At 51.7% G+C, this 23,098-nt stretch overlaps 2 protein-coding genes across 5 annotated transcripts; both read right to left on the reverse strand.

Annotated features, from left to right (window-relative positions):
• Positions 1 to 10,066, reverse strand: LOC138730694 (complement component receptor 1-like protein). 4 transcript variants are annotated; one of them, XM_069876134.1, is made up of 12 exons: positions 9,989 to 10,066; positions 8,860 to 9,045; positions 8,126 to 8,222; positions 6,961 to 7,043; positions 5,881 to 6,072; positions 5,269 to 5,451; positions 4,566 to 4,751; positions 4,110 to 4,203; positions 3,676 to 3,761; positions 2,882 to 3,088; positions 2,175 to 2,198; positions 1 to 2,081 (listed from the first exon to the last, which is right to left on the reverse strand). In XM_069876134.1, exons 1-12 carry the CDS (start codon positions 10,056 to 10,058, stop codon positions 2,038 to 2,040), a joined length of 1,452 nt encoding a protein of 483 aa, XP_069732235.1. In that variant the 5' UTR covers positions 10,059 to 10,066; the 3' UTR covers positions 1 to 2,037. The 4 variants fall into 4 exon arrangements, with proteins under 4 accessions (XP_069732235.1, XP_069732234.1, XP_069732236.1 ...); XM_069876133.1 differs by having other exon boundaries at positions 2,657 to 3,088; XM_069876135.1 differs by lacking the exon at positions 2,882 to 3,088.
• A 1,193-nt stretch (positions 10,067 to 11,259) lies between these two features.
• On the reverse strand, positions 11,260 to 20,132 carry LOC138730691 (uncharacterized). Its single transcript, XM_069876124.1, has 14 exons — positions 19,340 to 20,132; positions 18,310 to 18,501; positions 17,349 to 17,540; positions 16,783 to 16,879; positions 16,527 to 16,612; positions 15,995 to 16,189; positions 15,248 to 15,325; positions 14,672 to 14,698; positions 13,912 to 13,975; positions 13,637 to 13,747; positions 13,167 to 13,358; positions 12,820 to 12,915; positions 11,892 to 11,999; positions 11,260 to 11,807 (listed from the first exon to the last, which is right to left on the reverse strand). Exons 1-14 carry the CDS (start codon positions 19,404 to 19,406, stop codon positions 11,546 to 11,548), a joined length of 1,767 nt encoding a protein of 588 aa, XP_069732225.1. The 5' UTR covers positions 19,407 to 20,132; the 3' UTR covers positions 11,260 to 11,545.
• Positions 20,133 to 23,098: the final 2,966 nt, after the last annotated feature.

Genomic DNA, 23,098 nt, shown 5'->3' on the forward strand with positions numbered 1-23,098 from the left:
TGCTGCTCAAGTCTTTTTATTCCTTTTATTGACAGAGAGCTTCTAGTATTTACACATCCAACATGTAGACTTCAAAACTGCAGCCGACTGATTACATTTAGATCATAAACTCAGTTACAAACACAGTAGAGAAGTAAGAGTTACATAAAATAACCAACCACTTGCAAGTGCTTGTTCTGCAAGACTGGCTTCCGAGAACAGCATCTCGTGGCGCTTGAGCAGGACGGGGCTCTGCTGGGAAGTGGGAACTTAGTGGCTCTATTTGGAACAAGAGCAACGTGTGGATGGAAATGGCTATTTGTGGTTTTCCCTCTAATTACGTGCACGTTCCTGTTAATGAGAAAGCACTGGGGAACAGGCAGAAATAAAAAGTATGGAGTAGACACATTTTGAATACTTCCTCTTCCCTGCGCATCACGAGAAACTCACAGATGGGCGATTAACCTCTACGCAAGACAAAACCCTGAGCCTCAAAATCTTGCTTTACCAGCAGCTAAAAGTCCTGGTGTCTTCAGCTGGATTCAGGCAACAGCTGAATACACATTTAAATCCTTATAAACAGGATTCCCAGGAAATCTTCATATCTTTACTTCATTGTATGAGACGCTACGAACATTTTTAGCTTATTAAATAATCATTTAGCGAGGCTGAGTTAAAATCAGGGAAGGATTCAGCCGCCGCAATGTGAGCTTTCTATCAGCCAAAGAAATCAAGGGGCCTTTTACCCACATCTTGGGTTTAGACAAGGTGAGGGAGGTCCCATCACCTCAGCTGTCCCCATGGCACCACCAAAGCCTGGTTGCTTCGCTCGCCTCTACCCACCTCGCAAACCGTCCTCACCACAACACTCCAGAAGGTCAGTTTAGAAAATAAAGTGCAGGCTGATCCAGTGGGAGGTGTCCCTGCCCATCACAGGGGGGTTGGAATTAGATGATCTTTAAGATCCCTTCCAACACAAACCATTCTATGATTCTATGAAAAGACGTAGGGTTTATGTCCCCATGGAAGAGTGAATTAAGGCTTTGGCTTGCTGTGCACCTCTGCTGACTCTGGGTGCATCAGAGCCACCCACCAGCCCTGCCACAAGCAGAGCAAAAGGCCAAACCCTGTTTTTCCTCCCTCGGCATCACAGCAGCCCCGCGGCGCCCCGGGGCTCAGGGTGCACAGCACCACCTGAAAAACCCTTTTAAGTGCAAATTCACACAGCAATTTCCCTGCCCTCAGAGCCACCCCAGGCAGGTGACATCTGAGCAGAAAGTGAAAAGGTTCACACGCAGCAACTTTCTCACGTTTGGTGGCACCTGCCGAGACACCTGCAAGTCCCACGTTCAGCTCAGACCCCACCTGCCTGCGGACAAGCTCCGCTGCCCCAAGCACCCACCCAGCTGGGTTCCTCCTGGGCCTTTCACCCCACTGAAAGCTTCACTGCTTCGAGAGAAGCACTGAGTCACAGCTGAGACAGGAAGGGTGTTCCTGCAAAACCTCAATGTGATACAAAGATAGTGCCAAGGCGGAGACCTTCAGCTGAAGTTTGAAGCTAATGTCAGTGCACAGGAGAAGTCAGAATTGCAACTCATTGTATTAAGGCATTTAAATGTTTTTCCCTCTGGTAAAATCACTGATCTGTAAGGATTGCTGATGGCACAGTGGGTCAGACTTGCCTTGAAGTCACGGCTGCAACTGCACTTTTATAGGAACACCTCCAATGCTTTCAGTACCCAAACCCACTCCTTGATTTACGCATCCTATTTGTATCAAACTTAATTTTTTCAAGTAACCATCACTCACGTGAAGATATTCACCACGAATCTCCTCAGCAGCAGCAGCACTTTTCACCTCAAGACACTTAAACCCATGAATCCTGATCAGGAGTGCTTTGTCCATGGTCGCTTGGCTGCTACTTCAAGGCCAGTTTCACAAGAGGGAAAAGCAGAGCATTGGGATTGTTCCAGTCAAGTCCAACACATCTACTGGAGTTTGGTGGTCCTGGAGAAGTTGCTCGGTCTCCTCCCAGTGCCTCCCCAGTATGCCCGTTTCCTAGAGGTTCATAACCAGCATTGTCAGGAGGAGGGGGAAAATTCCTACAGGAGATAAATAAGAAGCTTCAGTCCTCACTCCAAACATAAAGATAGGCAGGAGCGTGGTACATGGGTTCAGGAATATGCGTTACTTACCAACAGTGACCATGTTTGCTCCACCTGCAAAGGAAGTGAGTCAAAACATGAAACGAGCTCACATTGCCGGCTCATGTTGAGCTTCTCATCCACTGTTACCCCCAGGTCCTTCTCACAGGGCTGCTCTCCACGCCTTCATCCCCCAGGCTCATGACATTTTCACAAGCCCACTTCTCCAGCCTGTCCAGGTCCCTCTGGATGCCATCCCATCCCTCAGGAGTGTCAACCTCACCACTCAGCTTGGTGTTGTCTGCAAACCAGCCGAGGATGCACTTGATCTCACTGCCTATCATCAATGATGACACAAAGCAGTACTGGTCCCTCACTCTTTCAGCCCTAGGTTTGAGCTGAAGCTGTTTCAGGAAGCATCGCAGGCCTACTCCTTAAAGAATTACGTGATTTGAGGATTCACAGAGGAAAGAAAAAATAGGTATTTTGAAGACAAGAGAGGAGGCAGCAAGACAGATACAGGAGATATTCACCTCTACATTCAGGAACGGGCTTGCTCCAGACTCCCCAGGACTGATCTCCTGCAATACACTGAAGAAAGGCCGCCCCGGCAAGGGTGAAGCCATCCTTGCATTTATAAGCTACAGTGGAGCCTTGGGAAAAGTGTTTGGCCTTTGTCCCATTGTGAATCCCGTTGTCAATCATGGGGGGCTCTTCACAGAGCATGTCAGGGAACGGTCCCACAGGAGGAACATCACCTTTGCATTCTGGAGGAGGATTGCTCCACGCTCCATGGTATTGATGATCTACTTCACAGCGAAGAGAGGCTGCTCCAGCAAGGGTGAAGCCATCCTTGCATTTATAAACTACCACAGAGTCTCGGACAAATTTTGTGCCCTTTGTGCCATTGTGCATCCCATTGTCAATCGTGGGGGGCTCTTCACACAGAACGTCAGGGAGCTGCCCTACAGGAGGAACATCAGCAAGAGCATCTGAGTACTGCTGACTGCAAAGAGGTGCATGGGGAGAAGAGGGTACAGCCAAATGCTGTGCACCTAGCAGCAATGGAAAATAGCCTGAGCTTCCTTGCTTGGTACCAGACCTCAGTGACTGGAACATGGCACTAAGTGCCTCATCAGGCTAGAAGGAGGGCTTCAGCCCTTCTGGCTTTACATAACACTACACACTGATCTCATAACATGCAATTTCAGCATTATCACAAACTGAGTGGACGAAGTCCTAACACCCAAAGTTCACCCAACCAATCTAAAGATTATCCTCATCTTTCCCTGGTAAGTGGAGAAAGAGAACTTTCCTCTTGTGACTGCTTCCTGTAATTTCTGCCCTTCCCTCACTCCTTCCACTTTGTCAGCATCATTTCTGAATTGTACAAGGATCCTGCACCTAAAGCCTCACAGCACAAGTTAGCACTGAAATCGTGAGTTGTACAGTTGATTGAATGAAGAAGCGCAAGGAAGAGCAGCCCAAGCCCACCACCAGCACCGTCCCAACTATTATCTTAACGGCTCTGCGCAGAGCTCTTCCCTCTTACTTTCACAGTATGGAAATGCCGTGTCCCACGCAACTCCTTTTCCTGACGCCACACACTTGGCAGAAGACGACCTCTTTAATTCATACCTAAAGAAAGAGGAGTTTACTACTTCCCAGAAGACAACCCAGAAAAGGTTCTTCCCCCACCTCCCATGCAGGCAAATGTTTAACCAGAAGCTGCCCCTGCTATGAAATGGGATCTGGCCACGTCAAAGCCACTAAGTAAGGCGACTAGGAAGAGCTGAACTGAAGCAGTTCACTGCATCACCAAGCACATGTGTGTTGCCACACACTCATCTCAGTGAAGACATAATATAGAGTTTCACTGGAGACCTGAACTGGGAAACCAGGGAGGCAGCCGGGGTGGATGTTACCGCCTGCGATCCCAGTTTTCTGACCTCCAAGTCGGTCCCTTGGAAGCAGCGATCCACTCACCCAGGATGACAGGTGAATGTCACAATGGTCTCAAAAAGGAAATTGTCCGCAATCACATCCCCGTTCTCTATCGTGGGAGGAGGGCATTGCTGTCCTAGAGGAAAAGAAACAGCACGGGAATCGCCTCAAACCCAGAGATGAGCATGACCCAAATTCCAGAGGAAGAAACAGAATCAAAGAACAGTTTGGGTCAAAAGGGACCTCAAAGCCCAGCCAGTTCCACCCCTGCCATGGGCAGGGACACCTCCCACTGGATCAGGGGCTCCAAGCCCCATCCAACCTGGCCTTGGACCCCTCCAGGGATGGGGCAGCCACCCCTGCTCTGGGCAACCTGGGCCAGGGCCTCCCCACCCTCACAGCAAAACATTTCTGCCCAAGATCTCATCTCAATCTCCCCTCTTCCAGCTGAAAACCAGATCACTCATGCAGTCAGGAGAGGAACAGGGCGATACTCACGTATACAGAAGTCTGGGTCTGCAGACCAAGTTGTATCAGTCAGACAAGTGACAACAGAGGATTTCCCACTTGCTTCGGTAAAACCCGGTTTACACAAATATCTCAGGCGAGTTCCAGCAAGGGAGCTGTTGCCCACAGCCATTTCAGCCTCAGCAAAAGGGAAGCGTGGGGCAGGACCACAGTAGACTAACAAAGGAGACAACAGCAAGGTCAGCTACAGAGGAGAACACAAAGAGTCCGCAATAACAAGCGTTCTGGAGCACACAACATTTTAAACTGACCAAATGCCAGGCTCTAGGGATACAGTTTGCATCCAACCTGTTGCACAAATGGCATCATCTATCCCAGTTCGCTTAACCACAGAAAAGACAGAGATTGGGTTGCATCTCAGCGTCAAAGCTGCTCCTTCACTGAGGACCAACCCAACCTGCAGGACCAGCTGAGCTCAGAGGAGCCAAACATCCCCAACAGGTCTGGAAGCCGGTGAAGGCTGTTGGGTGTGCTAGGCAGTTCTGTCTCTCCTTTCAGTGCACTTCTGGGTCATTTGCAGTTCACAAATAAACAGCTTCAGCTGCCACACTGCAGAGCCAAGCCAGCATGCTCTGCAAGGGCATGGCTACAATGCACAAGGTTCAGAAGTTGACCTGCTCAACAGCTCTTAGACCTAATTCGGTGCCATCACAACAAATAAATGGGTTTGTACCTGGGTCACACGTTGGTAGAGGTGGCTTCCAGGTACTGTCTGCTTCACAAGTAACTACGCTAGCACCCTTCATTAAATAACCAGGCTTACACGCAAAGGTCACTGTATCTTTATAGGTGTGCTCAGTGTCAAAGCCAGATAGCCTGTTCCCATTTTTCACTTCTGGATTTTCACATCTGACAGCTGGAAGTGGAGATAAGACAATAAGAACACATATTACAAGAAGGAAAAGCCCTGCAGTCACATCAGATGCATCGCAAGAGCAGCTCGCTAGAACCGCTGTCCCTTCTCTCCAAGAGAGGCAGGTCCCCAATGGGTGCAATTACTGTGAACAGAGACATCATTAAGAAACTGAATGCGTGAAAGCTTCATTTTCCATTTGCATGAGGCCCTGGGCAAGGGCACGGAGAGGAAGGATTTCTGTGGGCTGAAGAATCCATTGAAGAAAGCCCTGCCTCTGACCACAACTTGGGAGATCATTCCATTAAGTTTTCTGGGAAACATTTTAGACTCAAATCAACCTCCTCATGTCTGACAGCCCATCAGGAAAGTACAGACAGGGAGAGGGATGAGAAAAAGTCAAAAGATTAAGGAGATAAAGAAAATATTTACTTTTGCATTCAGGAGCTGGACTGCTCCACACTCCCTCCAGGTTATCATCCGTCGTGCAGTGAATGGTGGCATCTCCAATAAGAGAAAAACCTTTGTTACAGCTGTATGTTACAGCCATGCCGTAGACAAAGTCTCTGTTGTCGCTGAAGAGCTGCCCATTCTGGATCACAGGAGGTGGTGAACAAGGAATAACTGCAGAGGAAAACAACAGCAAGAAAAGGCAAGAACATTTCCGTGGAATATGAAACTGGGGTCTAGCTACACAAAAAGAAGCCCACAGAAAAAAAACCAACCCAAACATGTAAAATAATAAAAGTCAAAGAAAAAATAGGGAAGCAGCTATAAAACAATCGCCTCCACCTAAAGGCTTGAATGAGCCTTTAAATCCTGAATGCTTTCCAGAGGGAGTTTAAATGTATAGATGGTGAAATGGCAAACCAGCACCTATAGTTCAAGAGGAGACACTAGGGAAGGGGCCTTCTGGAAGCAATAAACATGGTCTCACCAAGCAGTATGGAACCCTCACCTACTGGTGATGGCATTTCCTTCCTTCATTATGCTAACAAGGCCAGGAAACCTATTACGGCAGCAAACCATCTCAGCTATCAGCAGCTGATGGTCAGGCCCACATCACAGGATGCTAAAAAAGCCCAAACAGCACCAACAGAGCTCTTAGAATTAATTTCCCCTTTGAAAACTGAGATTTTGGACGCAACTGAAGGCATCCCAGCACAGCTCTTGATACACAATTCAGCAACAACTGCCTGACAGAAAACACAACCCGAGTGCTGCAGCATCCACAACAGCGAGGCAGAATGTTCGCTGTGTGCCTGGGCTGGGAAATACTGACCAACAGCCTCAGGAGCTGCTGCCAACACCCACAGATCCTCCCATGGCTTTAAATTCCATTCCCACCTCCAGCAAGAATGCTTGTTTGGGGGAGAGGAAAGGAGTAAAATTCATTAAAGGCTGATGTAATTTGCTTTAGGAGCCAAGAAGAGATCATCCACTTGCCATTCCCCAACTACCAGATATAACAGCTTTGAGGAAAAGATGTACATGAAATGTTTAAGATCTTACTGGTGCAGTATGGAGTGTTATCCCAAGAAACTTCATTGCCTCTAACTACACATTGCGCAGACGGCATCCCAACTAAGCGGTACCTAAGAGAAGAAAAGGTTGAATCTCTTTGGAAACAAGAATAAAAAGCCCTTGGGGAATTCAGAAAATAGTATGGTTTGTAATGCTGTGCGCTGGAGGAGCTGAACTGTTGTGGAAAAACAGCTAACCCTCCCATAAACCATTAGTTTCTCAATACCTGAAGAATTCTGTCTCTGAGCAACCTAACCCAGTGGGAGGTGTCCCTGCGCACGGCAGGGGATTGGAACTGGATGGGCTTTGAGGTCCCTCCCTACCCAAGCCATTCCATGTTTCTATGAAACGCATTATAGGATGCAGTTAGAAACTTAGCACTTGCAGTGGGTGGATACAAGCTCAGAGGAGCACGAGTGAGACAGCGTCCCCACCCCGAGGCTGTTCAGCCCCATGCTGTGCAGCAGATCCAAACAGAAACTTCTTTTCTGAGCAGAGTGAGGTGTCACTGATGCACCTTAAATGTTGTCTTTCCCCACCACCTGGCTCCCAGGACACCACAGCCCTCCTTTCCTCAGATCCTTTAGCTAAGATGTGGAAGCTGGACCCATGGCAAACAGCCAGTGCTGGATTACTAACAAATGCCACCAGGAAAGGAACAAAGTCCTTTTGCAAAGCAGCCATAAAGCAATCTGCAAAGACCACCTTCTCCTGCCCAGAAGGTGGTCTGTCTGCATAGGATGATAGAATCATTAATGTTGGACAAGACCTCTCAACTCATCCCATTGAACCATTAGCCCTGCCCCACTGTGACCACTAAATCATGTCCCCAAGAGCCACATCTAAAGGGTTTTTGAACCCTTCCAGGGATGGCGACTACCCCGCTGCCCTGGGCAGCCTCTGCCAGGGCTTCACCACTCTTTCAGTAAAGAAATTGTTCCTAATATCCAATCTAAACTTCCCCTGGCACAGCTTGAGGTTATTTCCTCTTGTCCTATCAGCACAAGCACAGGCAGGAATGAGCCTGACCCCTACAGCTCCCTGCTCCGAGCCCTCTCGCTGTGCCCGTGCTTGCCAAGGCAACAGCCCCAAGACACTAAAAGCCTCCGAGCCTCCACGCTGCTGCCTCCCAGGAGCCTGAGCCAACACTTACCCGACATTACAGGTGTAGGTTATCGTTGCCCCTAACTGGAGATCGGTTGTGTAGTCGAAGTTACCGTTCTCAATCTCCGGTGGAGCACAGGACTTCCCTGGAAGGGTAAGGGATCAGAATTATCTTTATTTTATAGCGTAACAGCAGTAAAGGTGCGGCTCTGTGTCACTAATTGTCCCTTTATCAGGCACCTCACTTCCCTCAGGAAGCAAGCGTCAGCCCTTTCAGAAAAGATACAAGATCCATGCTGTTTTCTGATGAACTGAGGGTTAAACCACAAAGAAGAAGCACAGATAAAGCTCAAGGCACTGAGAAAGGAAACTGATAAAGAGCCCAGCGAGCTCCAGGCAAAGGTCTTAGTCCATAGGCAAGAGCGCAGAAGAGCAGGAGATGGGGAAGGACCTGCTTACTGCCCCGGGAACAGGGACGTAACATAGGGACAACCAGCTCTGATGGCCTTTCCCACACCGTTCCTTGGTCCTGTGTTCTAGCATTTACGCTCTGTCACCAGATGGTGAAGTAATTAATGAGGGCAGAGATCACCTCTCAGGGATTAACGTTTCCAAGCAGAAAGGGCAACCCCGGGCAGGGCGAGCGCTTGTTCTCAACTGTCCTAAAACCAGCAGCCTGGGGAGCATCCTCCTCAACCCTCCCACACCACGCGCAGGGTTTGGGGTGCACCAGGGGATGGGATGGGCTCCCCCCACCTCAATCCCAGGACGGGGGGAACTCACCAATGCAGAAGTCGAGGTCCGCTGACCATTCGGAGTTGGAGAGGCAGGTGACCACAGGGGACTTGCCCACCGCCGGCCTGTACCCCGGGCGGCAGCGGTATCTCAGCGTGGTCCCCTCGGCGTAGGACTCCGCCAGGGGCAGGGGGGGCTCCGCAAAGGCAAACCTCGGCGGCTGCTGGCAGGCACCTGCGGGCAGGGGGGATGACAGAGAACAGGAGGTCATGGGGACAGCAGCAAAGGGGGAGGCGATGGCAAACGGGGGGCTATAGCGATGGTGAAGGGGGGTGGTGGTGATGGAGAAGCAGGGAGGGGGGATGCTAGTGATGGCAATGTGGGGGGGGGCAATGCTGGCGATGGGGGGGTGATGGTGATGAGGGGGGGTTGATGGCAATGGAGGAGAGGAATGAGAGTGATGGGGGGGATGATAGTGATGGGGGGAATGACGGCAATGAGGGGGGAAATGATAGTGATAAGGGGAATGATAGCAATGGGGGGGATGATAGTGATATTGGGGAATGACGGCAATGAGGGGGAAATGATAGTGATAAGGGGGATGATAGCAATGGGGGGGATGATAGCGATGAGGGGGGAATGATAGCGATGGAAGGGAGGAATGAAAACGATGGAAGGGTGGAATGAAAGCAATGGAGGGGAGGAATGAAAGCAGTGAGGGGGCAATGACAGAGAAGGAGGAGGGCAATAAAAGAGAAGGGGGCAATGACAGAGAAGGAGGGAGGCAATAAAAGAGGAGGGGGCAATGATAGAGAAGGAGGGAGGCCACGATCGCGATGGGAGGCAATGACAGTAATACAGGGGGGAATGATAGCGATACGAGGGGGATGATAGTGATATGGGGGGGGAAAACGTCTGTGGGGGGGGAATGATAGCGAAGGAGGGCGAGGATGCTAGCGATGGGAAGGGGGTGATAGCGATGAGAGGGGGGTGTGATAGCGATGGGAAGGGGGTGATAGCGATGAGGGGGTGATAGTGATAGGAGGGGGGTGATAGCGATGAGAGGGGGGTGTGATAGCGATGGGAAGGGGGTGATAGCGAAGAAGGGGTTTGACGGCGGGGGGTGGGTCCCCGCAGCCCTTCCCCACGCCCCCTCCTCTCCCCGTGCCCCGCTCACCCCGGGCTCGGGGCAGGCCCAGCAGCAGCGCGCAGACCCCGAGCCCCAGCAGGGGCCACGGCGGCTCCATCCCCGCCGCCTGAGGGACCCGCAGCTCCAACCCGCCGGCTCGGCCCTTTCCGGCTGAGGCGGGGCCCGGGCGGCCCTGCTGCCTCCTCACCGCTGTTTGTTTTTCGTTTTACGAAAGAAAACGGGTGCTTTGATCCGCCCCCGCCCCCTTGAGGCTCCCCCCGTTGCCGGCCCTCTCCAACTCCCTGAGAGGAGGTTGTGGAGAGGAGGGAGCTGGGCTCTTCTCCCAAGGAACAGGGGCAGGACGAGAGGGAATGGCCTCAAGCTCCACCAGGGGAGGGTCAGGCTGGACATTAGGAAAAAATTTTTCACAGAAAGGGTCATTGAGCCCTGGAGCAGGCTGAACAGGGAGGGGGTTGAGTCCCCTTCCCTGGAGGGGTTTAAGGGACGGGTGGACGAGGTGCTGAGGGACATGGGTCAGTGATTGATGGGAATGGTTGGACTCGATGATCCAGTGGGTCTCTTCCAACCTGGTGATCCTATGATCCTATGATTCTATGATTCAGGGCCAGGCTGGATGGGGCTTGGAGCCCCTGATCCAGAGGGAGGTGTCCCTGCCCGTGACAGGGGTGGAACTGGCTGGGCTTTAATCTCCCAACCCAAACCATCCTGTGATTATTGCCTGTCCACCTGCTTAAAGAGCTGGATGGCCGCAGAGCAGCTGGGGAGGAACCTGGACGCCCTCCTGACCCCGCTCTCTCCTCAAGCCTTTAGCAGCGCGCAGCCCCTCAGCGCTGTCAGCGCTCCCACCCCATCCAGTGACACAGAAAGGGTTTGTCCGAGCGAGGTGAGTCACCCAGCACGCAACCCGCGTGATTCACCCTGAGCGATGCTGCAAACACGCGGGAGGGGCGGCTTGGCCCCGCGTTGCTTGGTCTCGGTCCACCCCATGGCCCTGCCCGTGTGGTCCTCAGCTCAAGGGTGGCCTCAACCCCTCCAGGCTCGCCCTTGAAGAGCGCTCGAACACTAAATCTGGAAAGATTGCACAAGGAAGGCGTGGACTATGAAATTATTTTCCTAGTGGAAAGGAACCTTTACCGAATTTTTAAAGCCTCACTTGAAGAACTGGAAAAAAAACCATTTTTTCATACCCCAGCGTGGCCGTGTTGTCTCCGAGGTTGATCTTTTACCAACCCATATATTGTTACCTGCCGTTATAGGATTAATTTCTGCCTGCAATGATAAATCACTTTACCCAAAAGTGTAAAAGAAATCCTTTATTACAAACCAAACAAAAGAAAAAGTAAGCACAGAACCAACAGGGAGCAGAATTTGGAGGATGTTTGATTTTCCTGCTCCTTTACAATGAAATTCGGGATTGTGAGGTCAAACACTTGACTTCAGGTTCTCTTATGTCACTTAGAACTTGGGCCCTGACACTGTCAGGACTTAGTGTAGCGCCTCTCCCTTCTCCCCCACCCAGATTTGTGCCACTCGGGATGCTACGGCTGTTGACATTTCTCCTTCAGGAGGGAGATGAGCAGTTCGTTAGGGTGAGATGCTTTGAGGCAATGACCTTTGCAGCCTCTGGTTTGCAGCGCCCAAAGGATGGTCCCAGGGCTGGCACAGATGCATGTGGGTGGGGGATGAGCAGAGAGGGCAGATGTGGCAGCCAGGGTTGTGGGGGGTGACGAGGTGAGCCAAGGCCCCCTCCCCAGCCAGGGGACACACGGGACAGTCCCCCCTGTCACTGTGCGCAAGGGACAAGTGCAACCGGTCGGCGCAGAGAGGACAGACAGGACCCTGCGGGCTGTGGAGAGAGAGAAAAGCATGAGCCCTGATGGGTTCATCAGATCAGAAAACCATAGATTTATTTGAATCGTAGAGGACTCACCCCTCATCCTGCTGGCACAGCCGCTCCGTGGATGCTGCAGGATGGTGTTCGCGCTGGCCAAGGTGGGCGCGCAGCCAGTTCTCGCAGACAGGACAGACGTGGTGGTTGCTGCGGAGAAGCACCAGTGAGGATGTGCATTGAGGCTCTCTAAGGAGACTCAAAAATCACCATGGAGTTCATAGAATCATTGGGTTGGAAAAGACCTTTGATAACACAAATAAACCGTATCTCTGAGCACCTCATCTACCTGTCTTTTAAACACCTTCAGGGATGGGGACTCCACCACCTCCCTGGGCAGCCTCTGCCAGTGCCAGAGAATCATTTCAGTGAAGAAATTGTTCTTCATATCCAATCTAAACCTCCCCCAAAACAAGTTGAGGCCATTCCCTCTCATCCTATCCCTTGTTACTTGGGAGAAGAGCCCAACACCCACCTTGCTACAACCTCCTTCCAGGGAGCTGCAGAGAGCGATGTGGTCTCCCCTCCGCTGCTGCTCATAACCCTTGTTCTGCAGCCCCTTCCCCAGCTCCATCAGCGTTTCTCTCCCAGAGCAGAGAGGAGAAGCAGGAGAAGCAGAAAGGGTGGCTCTAGATCAGTGCTGAGCGCTGCAGGAGGTGTGCAGGCGTTGCAGCACCACTGCTAGAGAGCAACCCAAGGAAAGCAGCAGGAGAAACACATGCACGTGCTGAATGCCTTTTAAAAGCACTGAAAGAACAAAGCATAAAAATTGCCCCGAGCTCCTTTGGTTTCGGGGGAAAAAAATTATATATTAATGTTTTAAAAGTCATTAAACGCTGTAATACTCAGGAACAAGACAGGAAAGAAGTGGGAATAAGCAAGGGGGTGCAGAATAGCCTCTACTCTACTCTGAAATTATTTTTATTCAATCCCACCACAGCATCAGAGTGTTTTTCAGTGGAAGACAGACCTTTTGTGGTCCATGGGCTGCTCTGCCTTGCTCCACTCTGGATCAGCTTCTCCTGGGCCCTCGTCCCTCCACTCATCCGCAGCTTTGGCAGAAGAGCTGAACACAGAGAGAGACAACAGCCTGAACTCACCTGAATTCTCCACGTGAATTCCTGCTGTCCTGCAGAACCACTTTTTTTCTAAATAGCATTTAAATTCTCCTACTAAAACTGGACCTAAAGGAATTCAAACTCCAAACCCGCTTTATCCACGCAGAGATGCTTTCTCCCCCACAAGAAGTGCCGCGTTCCCTCTGTTTAGTTTCATGTAGACCCAAGCAAGGGGAGCAGGAGCCAGCACCCACAGTACCTGGTGCCTGCGGGGCTCCAGCTCTCCCCACTGCTGATGCTGGGGACCGAGAAGGTGCGTGGCGTGCCGGGCTGGGTGCGTATCCAGTCCTCGCAGGTGGCACAGCCGCGAAGCATGGGCTCGGCACGGGGAGCCACGGCGGCGTGCAGCCTCTCTTCGCAGGTGGGACACACGTGGCAACTTGTTGTGTGGCTGGGGATGAGAAAGACAGGGGAAATCCCTCTGCTGAGCCCCAAGAGCAGCCAGCAAACACCAAACCCTCCCGTCAAGCAGCCGTGGCCTCTTTGGCGAGCGGCGTGTTCATCGCCGAGGCAAAGGAGCTGGCAGATTAGATTGAGGAACTGCATAAAGCTGTGCAGTGTGGTCAGGCACAGCAAGGTTTGTAGCCAGGAATAACAACACCGATGAGATCTGTGGGCATAGTTGGAAGAGTAGCACAAGCCTTTGGGCAAACAAACAAGCAAACTCACCAAAAATAGGAATTCCATGGCACGGGCTGCATTGTGTCGTCCGTTCTCTTTGGGTGCATTGGTGGATCCCTTCCCTTTCTTTTGTGCTTTTCTACATGCATGTTATAAGAGCTGAAGAGACAGAAAAGAGACCATTTAGAGAATAAAAAGCAACTTAGCAACATGGAAAGATGGCACTAACCATGCAAATATGTACTGAAGGGAATTACTGTCACTCAGAGCTTAAAAGCAAATGCCCGGTTAGGAGTTATGAGTGGTGACTTAGGCTCACTTACTGTTTTTTATTGTCTTTCCATCTCATGATGATCCCAGCTAGGATTCCAAGGGCTACTGGGGGAACTAACAAACAAAGGAACAAAGTAGTTTAAATCATAAACAGCAAATCATAGAATCATCGCATGGTTTGGGTTGGAAGGGACCTCTGAGGTCACCCAGTTCCACTCCCTTGTCACGGTCTGTGGTATGTAATTTAAGTGAAACGCTGCAGTTTGGTAAGAGACTCGCAGCAAAATTCCCTGCCTGTTGCCTCGCAGAGCGTCCCTCTCAGAACAATGCACACCCCTTCTTGTGTCTCTGAGTGCAGCACAGAAACCACTGCTAAGCGTGGTCCCATTCTGATCTTCTCAAGGTCCTGATCCTTTTTACAGACAGCACTTGTTTCTTCTGTATTTTAAACATGCTCACTGTGTACTTGATCTCTTTTGCAATAAGGCTGTTTCAAGGTTCACTGATGTCTTCTCTTCCAGTGCCTGCCAAGGCCTTGCAAAGCAACTTTATCAATTAAAGAGGGAGGGAATCTTTTTTGGTTGGCTTCTCGCACTGACTTCTTTGGCTTTCATTTCATCCCCAGCTGATGTAATGTTTTATACTAGGACACAGATAATCCATCCAGCTGCTTGCTGCATTATCCAACAGCAGAGAACCCCTCAAATCCTGACTGGAGACACTCGGTACGAATAAATCAATCCCACTGACTCCAGGTATTTAACAGCAAATAATAGTTTTGTGTTATGAAAGTGCATTTCCACTACTTACCGATGCAGCAAGGGATGAGGATACCAGCTAGAGAAGAAAACAATGAAATCAGTGTTAAAAAAACGAAGCCAACAATGCTGACAACTGGACAAGGAGGTTCCTTGATCTACGCCCATAAAACAATATTATTCAAACCCAGATAACCATAACACTGCTGAGAAGACAAACAGTGGTGAAACAATTGGCATTAGCTGCTCCTCACATCACTAGGCTCTTCTTGAGCCCCTTCTCTGATGGAGCCAAGGTCCATAACTCCAGGCTACCTTCACCTTCAGCAATGACCCAATACAGCCAAGGCAATGCCAGTGGTTTCTACTGAGACGCTCGGCTGCATGGAGGGAGATTCAAGTATCAAAAATCCCATTCCGTATCACATTAGCTAAAGAGTCACTCAGCTGGGAGCAGAGAGAAGAGGGGGTTAGGTCAGGGAATAAGCCTCTTAGGAAATGGAAGATGGACCCACCAAAGAAATTAGGAAAGCACAATGAGAGCACACAGAGTCACAGGTGCCCAGACTGGGTGGAATTGTAGCAATGAACATTACCCTGAGGCAGAAAGCCTCTCCTCATCTCTTACCAAGCCAGTAAGGATTCTCTGCCATCCACTCCTGTGAGGGTTCAGTGTGGTTTGTCACTGCTGCAGTGCTGGTTAGCACTAGGGAGAAAAAATAAAGGAAAATCAGTCCAATTATATTCTATGTAATTCTACATTTATACATAGTAGAAAGAACACTTCAGTGAGGAGTAAATGTAGAATGGGCATGTCCCCACCCTCACAGGAGAACATTTCTTCCCAAGCTCTCATCTCAATCTCCCCTCTTTCAGGTTCAAACCATTCTCCTCCCTGCCCTGCCTGACCTAGAGCCCCTCCCCAGCTTTCCTGCAGCCCCTTTCAGTACTGGAAGGCTGCTTAAGGACTCCTCCTAGTCTTCTCTAGGCTAAAAGAGCCACACAAGGACTTCCTGATGACACTACAAGCCTTAAAGGCAGAGGGCAGTCTGCTGTCTCACTTGGGTGTGTTACCTGGGTGCTGCTGGACATCAGATATAAATCTGTTGTGAGGTTTAGTCCCTCAGCTTTGCAGTTACCGATAAACTTAACATATTGTTTGTTAAAACTCAGGCTATTCCTCTTGAAGGGAAGAGCGTAAACCTGTGTACGACTGTGCTCACATCATTCTCCAGCAGAGCAAAGCAGTTGCTGATGCTGCTCCCCTGGAAACAAACCCCATGGGAATGTCTGTCCAGAGCGGGGTCCTTCTCTTTGCAAAAGAAGGGAATTGGGACTAACTAACTGCACAGCAAAAACACCCAGCAACACTCACCCCTGCATTCGGGAGGAGACCCACTCCAGACGCCGTCGATGCTGTTCTCCGTTGTACAGCGAAGAGTTTCGTTCCCCACGAGCTGGAGCCCAGGGTCACACGTGTACATCACGACAGAGTCGTACACAAACTCCCCCGTGCCGTTGCCGTCGTGCTTCCCATCGGGAATAGATGGAGGCTGAGGACAAGAAAGAGCTGGGGGACAAAAAGGGAAGAGTTCAAGAGGTGACCCCAGGGATGTTCCTCTCTGTAACGTAAAGAGAGGAAAACACCAGGGCCGCTTGCACACGCCCATCAAACTCTGGACAAATAAGAAAAAATTTCTTCACAATGAGAGTGGTGAAGCCCTGGAACAGGTTGCTCAGGGAATTGGTGGCTGCCCCATCCCTAGAGGTGTTCAAGGCCAGGCTGGATGGGGCTTGGAGCCCCTGATCCAGTGGGAGGTGTCCCTGCCCAGGGCAGGGGGTTTGGAACTGGATGGGCTTTGAGGTCCATTCCAACCCAAACTATTCTCTGATTCTATGACACTTACGCTGACACAGTGGAGGTTTAGTCCAGGCAACTCCACCTCCCATTATGGAACAGACGATGAGAGGTGACGCTCCCTTTAACGTGTACCTACAGGGGTAAAAGGCACATCAACACATCAGTTTGCTCTCACCAACCACAAACACATCACCCCAGAGCGGTGCCAAGGGCTCAAGAAGCAAAGCCCCTTGTCCCGGCTCGTGTACCACTGACTCTGGCCAGGGGACTGGGATGCAGAGGGCACCTGGCCTCACACTCACCCACGGTCGCAAACCACATTGGCTACAACACCAAATAAATGATCATTTGCAATGACTTTGCCGTGTTCTGGATTTGCTGGAATACCACAAGATTTCCCTAAAAAGAACAATAAATAAAAACATGATCATCCTTAGGATTCTATAAGGATGGGGAAAGAACCACAGACCTACTTTTTATGCCAGTGTGGCAATGAAAGCTGAAAGAGGGGAGATTGAGATGAGATCTTAGGAAGAAATGTTTTGTCATGAGGGTGAGGAGGTCCTGGCTGAGGTTGCCCAGAGCAGGGGTGGCTGCCCCATCCCTGGAGGGGTTCAAGGCCAGGCTGGATGGGGCTTGGAGCCCCTGATCCAGCGGGAGGTGTCCCTGCCCATGGCACGGGTGGGACTGGATGGGCTTTGAGGTCCATTCCAATCCAAACCATTCCGTGATTCTATGATATTTCGTGTTAAATGCCATTAATCCCTCAATCCTAAAATACAAATGAGACGTGGCCCTCGGAACACAGCGCTGCCGATGCAGCTGTGGGAGGACGATGGACAAAATGAAACAACATGTAGACACTCACTCTGACATAGCTCAGGAACTTCTGACCACGTTAAATTGTCCAGACAGGTGCTGGTGGGGAGCTGCTCTGTGTTATTCTCATAGCCCGGGCGACAATTATACTTCACCGTGACACCAACAGGATAGAAACTCTGTGTTTCATCTTCTTGGGAGATCCTAGCGAAGTGCACCTGTGGTGGGCTGGAACAGCTACCTGACAATGAGGAAGAAAACCAAAGAGTGCAGTTATACAGAAAAAAAATAACAATATTTAGCATTCAGCTATGTTTAAATACAAATCCAAGTGATCTTGAACAAGGCTCCTTAAGAATATGGATGCACAAATATTTTTAAGAAGGTGATTGGTAATTTGTGTAATTTAAAAACATCCCTAGGTGATAATCTAATGGGAAAAAAGGGTAAAATTTGCCCCCCTGCAGTGGGGAAGTGCTGCCAGCTCTCGCTGTGGAGGACTGCAAATCTCGGGTGCCAGCCCTTCCCCCTTGGTCACCGCTGGTGGCAGCAGCCAGCGGTGCCAGGCTGCACCCCTCGAGCTCTGCCCCTCTCTCCCTTGCTTCCTACACATCCAGTTTTATTAACACCCAGGGCTCCATCTAAAAAGGGACATCTTTCCTCTTAGGGCTCGGGAGGCCCTGGAACAGGTTGCCCAGAGCAGGGGTGGCTGCCCCATCTCTGGAAGGGTTGAAGGACGGTTTGGATGGGGCCTGGAGCCCCAAATCCCATGGGAGGTGTCCTTAGATAATCTTTAAGATCCCTTCCAACTCAAACCATTCTATGATTCTACGGTGCCAACGGCGCAGAGTTGGGAACAAGGGGCAGCAAGAGGTTCTCTGACAAGTAACTTCACCCTGTGTCACTTGGGTTGAGGAAACCCTTGAAATGGTGATTACTAAAGCAGGGAATGTTTTCACAAGCAGCCAGCATCGCTAAGTGACCCGTCTCAGAGCAAAAGAAATACTTACGACCACAGAACTCCTGCAGGTTGGACCACTGCGAGTTGGTGAGGCACTGGATGGTATCGGACAGCAAGGGGCGTTTGACATAACCCGGCAGGCAGCTGTACCTCACTGCGGAGCCCACGCTGAAGCTTCCCTGATGCTTAGCGTCTTCTGGAGGCTCCGCGTGGTTTATGTTTGGTAATGGCCCACAGTCACCTGCAGGAAAACAAACCTAGATTTAACGTGGCTTCTGCTGCCTTTGGGAGCCAGGCACAGCACGGAGGCACAGCGTGTTCAGAGAAGAGCAACGGAGCTGGTGAAGGGGACTGGAGAGCAAGAGGAATGGCTGAGAGAGCTGGGGGTGTTTAGCCTGGAGAAGAGGAGGCTGAGGGGAGACCTCATTGCTCTCTACAACTACCTGAGAGGAGGTTGTGGAGAGGAGGGAGCTGGGCTCTTCTCCCAAGTGACGGGGGACAGGATGGGAGGGAATGGCCTCAAGCTCCACCAGGGGAGGGTCAGACTGGACATCAGGAAAAAAATTTTCATGGAAAGGGTCATTGGTCCCTGGCAGAGGCTGCCCAGGGAGGGGGTTGAGTCACCTTCCCTGGAGGAGTTTAAGGGATGAGTGGACGAGGCGCTGAGGGACATGGGTTAGTGATTGATGGGAATGGTTGGACACACGGAGCACACACACCTGCACGGAGAACGGACACATGGAGCACACACACACGCAGACACACAACCAGAGCGTGTGGACACCTGCACAGAGCACAGACAAAGCACACATGGAGTGCACACACACCTGCATGAAGCAGACACACACAGAGCACATGCATGCAGATAGAGCACACATGGAGTGCAGGTACACACCTAGGGCGCACATACACCTGCATGGAGCACACCTGGAGCTCATGCACACCTGCATGGAGCATGCACAGAGCAGGCATACATAGAGCACATACAGAGACACACGCTTGCACAGGGCACACATGGAGCTCACGCACACGGGGCACACAGGCAGACACACGGAGCCCCCCAGGGTCCCAGGTCTCACCCCACACCGCGGGCAGAACCAGCAGCAGCAGAGCGGGCAGGAGGGAGCAGCGGTGCCCGCTCCACATCGGTGCTGAGCTGGGAATTGAGCCTAGGAGCTGGGAGCCGAGCTGGGAGCCTGGAACCGAGCTGGGAATTGAGCCTGGGAGGCGGAAATTTAGCCTGGGAGCCGGGAGCTGATCCGGGAACCGAGCCTGGGAGTCGGGAACCGAGCTGGGAACCGAGCCTGGGAGCCGGGAGCCGAGCTGGGAGCCGGTAATTGAGCCTGGGAGCCGGGAGGCGAGCTGGGAGCTGGTAATTGAGCCTGGGAATCGGGAACCGAGCTGGGAACCGAGCCTTGGAGCCGGTAATTGAGCCTTGAAGCCGGGAGGCGAGCTGGGAGCCGGTAATTGAGCCTGGGAGCCGGGAGCCGAGGTGGGAACCGAGCCTGGGAGCCGAGAGCCGAGCTGGGAGCCGGTAATTGAGCCTGGGAGCCGAGCTGGAAATTGAGGCTGGAAGCCGGGAATTTAGCCTGGGAGTCGGGAACCGAGCTGGGAACCGAGCCTGGGAACCGGTAATTGAGCCTGGAAGCCGGGAGGCGAGCTGGGAGCCGGTAATTGAGCCTGGGAGCCGGGAGCCGAGCTGGGAATTGAGGCTGGGAGCCGGGAATTTAGCCTGGGAGTCGGGAACCGAGCTGGGAGCCGAGCCTGGGAGCCGGAGACCCGAGCCGGGAGCGGCACCGGCAGCGCTCGGGGAGGCTCAGCCGCACCCCGCAGCCCCTCCCCGCGAGGTTTCCCCATCCGAGGCTTATCTGGCAGCGGGAGTGCGGGTTGCAGCGGGCGGGTCGGCTCCTCCAGGCGCCTTCGGCATGCGGGGTGGGGCGGAGGGGCTCCCCGGGCTCAGCCGCCCCTCCAGGCGGCTCCTCTGCATCTTCCAGGAGAGATGCTCCTCGCCCCAAAGGAAAACGAAAATCGCCCCCAAAAGGGAACTCCTAGGTCTTGCCAGCTCTGTCTGTGAGCTCTGCAGCCCCAAAGCTGGGAGGGGTAGAGAACGTCCCGTTCGTCCCCCAGCACCAGGGCAGGAGTGGGAGCTGCATCTTCATGAGAGAAGAGAAGGCTCCGAGACCTTAGAGCGACCTTCCAGAACCTGAAGGGGCTACAGGAAAGCTGGGGAGAGGCTGTTTACAAAGGTTTGGAGTGACAGGACGAGGGGCAATGGGGATAAAGTGGGGAGGGGCAGATTTAGACTAGATATAAGGAGGAATTTCTTCACTCTGAGAGCAAGGAGGCACTGGAACAGGTTGCCCAGAGCAGTGGTGGCTGCCCCATCCCTGGAGGGGTTCAAGGCCAGGTTGGATGGGGCTTGGAGCCCCTGATCCAGTGGGAGGTGTCCCTGCCCATGGTCCCTTCCAGCCCCGACTATTCTATGATTCTATTCATCAGTGCCTCCTGCCCTCTCCAACAGCACCTCGTGCAGGGAGCCCAGCGCAGCCCCCCTGTCAGGACTCCCAAACCATCTTCAAGCATCACCTGCCTCTCCCTCGGACCAGATCTCTGTGAAGAGGGGTTTTCCTGCAAGAAAGAAGGAGGAGAGAGGGCTTTCCTCCAGCCCGAAGGGTGCACAGGAGACCAAAGGGCTGTAAATCAGCCCCACTTCAAAGCTGCTCATTGACCTGCTTCTATTAATGCCAATCATAGAATTCCTATGCCCAAAAGAAGGCAGCAGGGATACCAGCACTTCCCAGTTAGACACAAAACTCTTTAAATGACAGGCTGCACTGCCCACAGAGGCTCAGGGATGTCCTCAGCTCCGTGCCTGAATGGAAAAGCAGAGCTGCCCTGGGACCCCTGCCCACAGGGTTGTGGGAAGAGCCAAACGAGCGGTCGTGGCTGTGTTTGCTGCCCTGTCCCGCTCCGCTGAGCAGCACCACTAGGAAAGGGGCACGTATCACCTCTTGACAAAGCAAGAGCAGCCAGCAGCAGCCTGCCTGATACCAGGACCTTCCTGCCTCCCTCCTCGCCTTTGTCATCTGAGAAGCAGTGATGTTTCCAGCAGAAGAACCAACTGCTGCAGTTCAAACTAACATGAACCAGGCTGCTGTCCTATCTGAGGCCACACACCTGTACCTGCTGAGACCATCAGGCTCAGACCAGCCCCATCTCTCTGCCCCCCACTCTTGCTCTGGCCTGTTTTGCCCCAGTAACTGACTCAGCACTGAAGGGTCCCCAGCAGGAGCTGGCCCAGCAGCTGAGCCCTGCGATAGCGGCTCTGTGCCTGCTCGGCTGCTTTATCTTGCTCTGACATCCCTTCCCCACACTGCAGAAATCAGGCCATGTAGATGGAAATGGCACAAGTGGGAGCACATGCAGAGGGGAGCCTGGCTCGTGCTCCTCTAAGCACCTTCACTGTCAGGTTCAGCCTGGAAAAACCTGAGGCTTCCAGCAAAACCATGAGCTGAGCTGCTGGAGCTGCTCTTGGCTTTCCACTGAAACCTAACCCTTGGCTCCCTGCCTGCTGTCACCCGCTCCCACCATCCCCATGCAGGACAGCAGCCTGGTACATCACCCACAGCTCCCAAAGCCTCTCTGGGACTGAGCCCTGGCTGCAGAGCTCAGGGCTACATTGGATTAAGGCACCTGCACATCACTTCCAACCAGCCAGCTTACTTTTTCCACTTACTGGAAAGCACTCACCCTCCCAAGCATTACTACATGGGTTTATTTCTTTCCTTCCTTCCTTCACTTCCTTTTTTTTTTTAAACCAACAAACTTGCATAGGAGCCCATTTAGAAAATAAATAAGAGCAAGCACTGATAAAGAATTAATTGAACAGCAAATCTGACCTTTACCAAGATATCTCTAAAAGCTGATACCTTCCTGAAAAGAGCACAAAAGATACAGCAGGCAGCTGAATTCACAGGCTGCCCTTTATAAGCAGTTACCGTTTGTTACTAAACGTAAATAAAAACCCAGAAAGGCACCTAAATAGAAGGCAACTGGTGAACTGCATAGGGCAAAGATGGTAAGACAACAACATAAACCTGATATTTCCAGCTCTCTCTTGCAGTGTGACAGCTCTGGAGGCACGTTTAGTGGTTCCTTCTCGGTGTCTGGGTGCAGTGGATGTGCTCGCAGCCTGCAGCATCACAGAGCTGCCTTCCTCCGCTTGGAAGGTATAGGAGATGTATAGATACACAGACTGCTCCTGGCTTTTATCTTTCTTGTAGTCTGAGCAGAAATATAAACTGAAGAACTCATGTCTGATACATAAAAGAAAAGGCGTTTGGTGAAGAAAGTGCTTAAAGCAATGAAAGTATCAAAATCAACATTCAATTCAGGGTGTGAAGTACTGTAATTTCCTAAAATATGAGCTCGTAACGTCACAAGGAAGGACGGTCAGTGTTTTGCTTCCAGCACAGCCCTGCTGGCATCTTGCCTGGGTGCATCTGCAACCCCAGGGTGCTCCGGCCAGGAATTCCTGCTGAGCTGAGGGAGCGGCTGAGCCCAACAGAGCTGCTTCTGCGGGTCTGTGTATTTACAGCGATTGCTATGGCAGCAGGGCAGCATTGCTAGCCAGGAGGGAAGTGTGCAGGGTGGAAACACCAAGTCAGGCGGGCTGTGACATAACCAAGCTCTATCAGAAATTCTGCAGAAGGTCTGAGGAGGTTTGGAGAAACAGAGGCTTCCCAGCCCCTGCCTGCAAAAAGGTTGGTCAGGGCAGCAGGGAGGGGTAGGAGGCAATTGCTGAAAGGGAGGAAGACTCAGATGGGAGAAGGAACTGT

Source organism: Phaenicophaeus curvirostris, chromosome 24, assembly GCF_032191515.1.
Source record: "Phaenicophaeus curvirostris isolate KB17595 chromosome 24, BPBGC_Pcur_1.0, whole genome shotgun sequence".
Lineage (NCBI taxonomy): Eukaryota > Metazoa > Chordata > Aves > Cuculiformes > Cuculidae > Phaenicophaeus > Phaenicophaeus curvirostris.

What these genes read in the sequence shown, in the direction of transcription:
- LOC138730694 (XM_069876132.1), bottom strand. Translation starts at nt 10,058, where the DNA reads ATGGAGCCGCCGTGGCCCCTGCTGGGGCTCGGGGTCTGCGCGCTGCTG. An exon ending in GGGCCTGCCCCGAGCCCGGG is followed by an intron (nt 9,046 to 9,988) that starts GTGAGCGGGGCA and finishes CCCTGCCCGCAG; the next exon opens with GTGCCTGCCAGCAGCCGCCG. An exon ending in TAACACTCCATACTGCACCA is followed by an intron (nt 6,073 to 6,960) that starts GTAAGATCTTAA and finishes TTTCCTCTGCAG; the next exon opens with TTATTCCTTGTTCACCACCT.
- LOC138730691 (XM_069876124.1), bottom strand. Translation starts at nt 19,406, where the DNA reads ATGTGGAGCGGGCACCGCTGCTCCCTCCTGCCCGCTCTGCTGCTGCTG. An exon ending in GTCTCCTCCCGAATGCAGGG is followed by an intron (nt 15,326 to 15,994) that starts GTGAGTGTTGCT and finishes TTTTCTCCCTAG; the next exon opens with TGCTAACCAGCACTGCAGCA. An exon ending in AGAGAATCCTTACTGGCTTG is followed by an intron (nt 14,699 to 15,247) that starts GTAAGAGATGAG and finishes TTTCTTCTCTAG; the next exon opens with CTGGTATCCTCATCCCTTGC.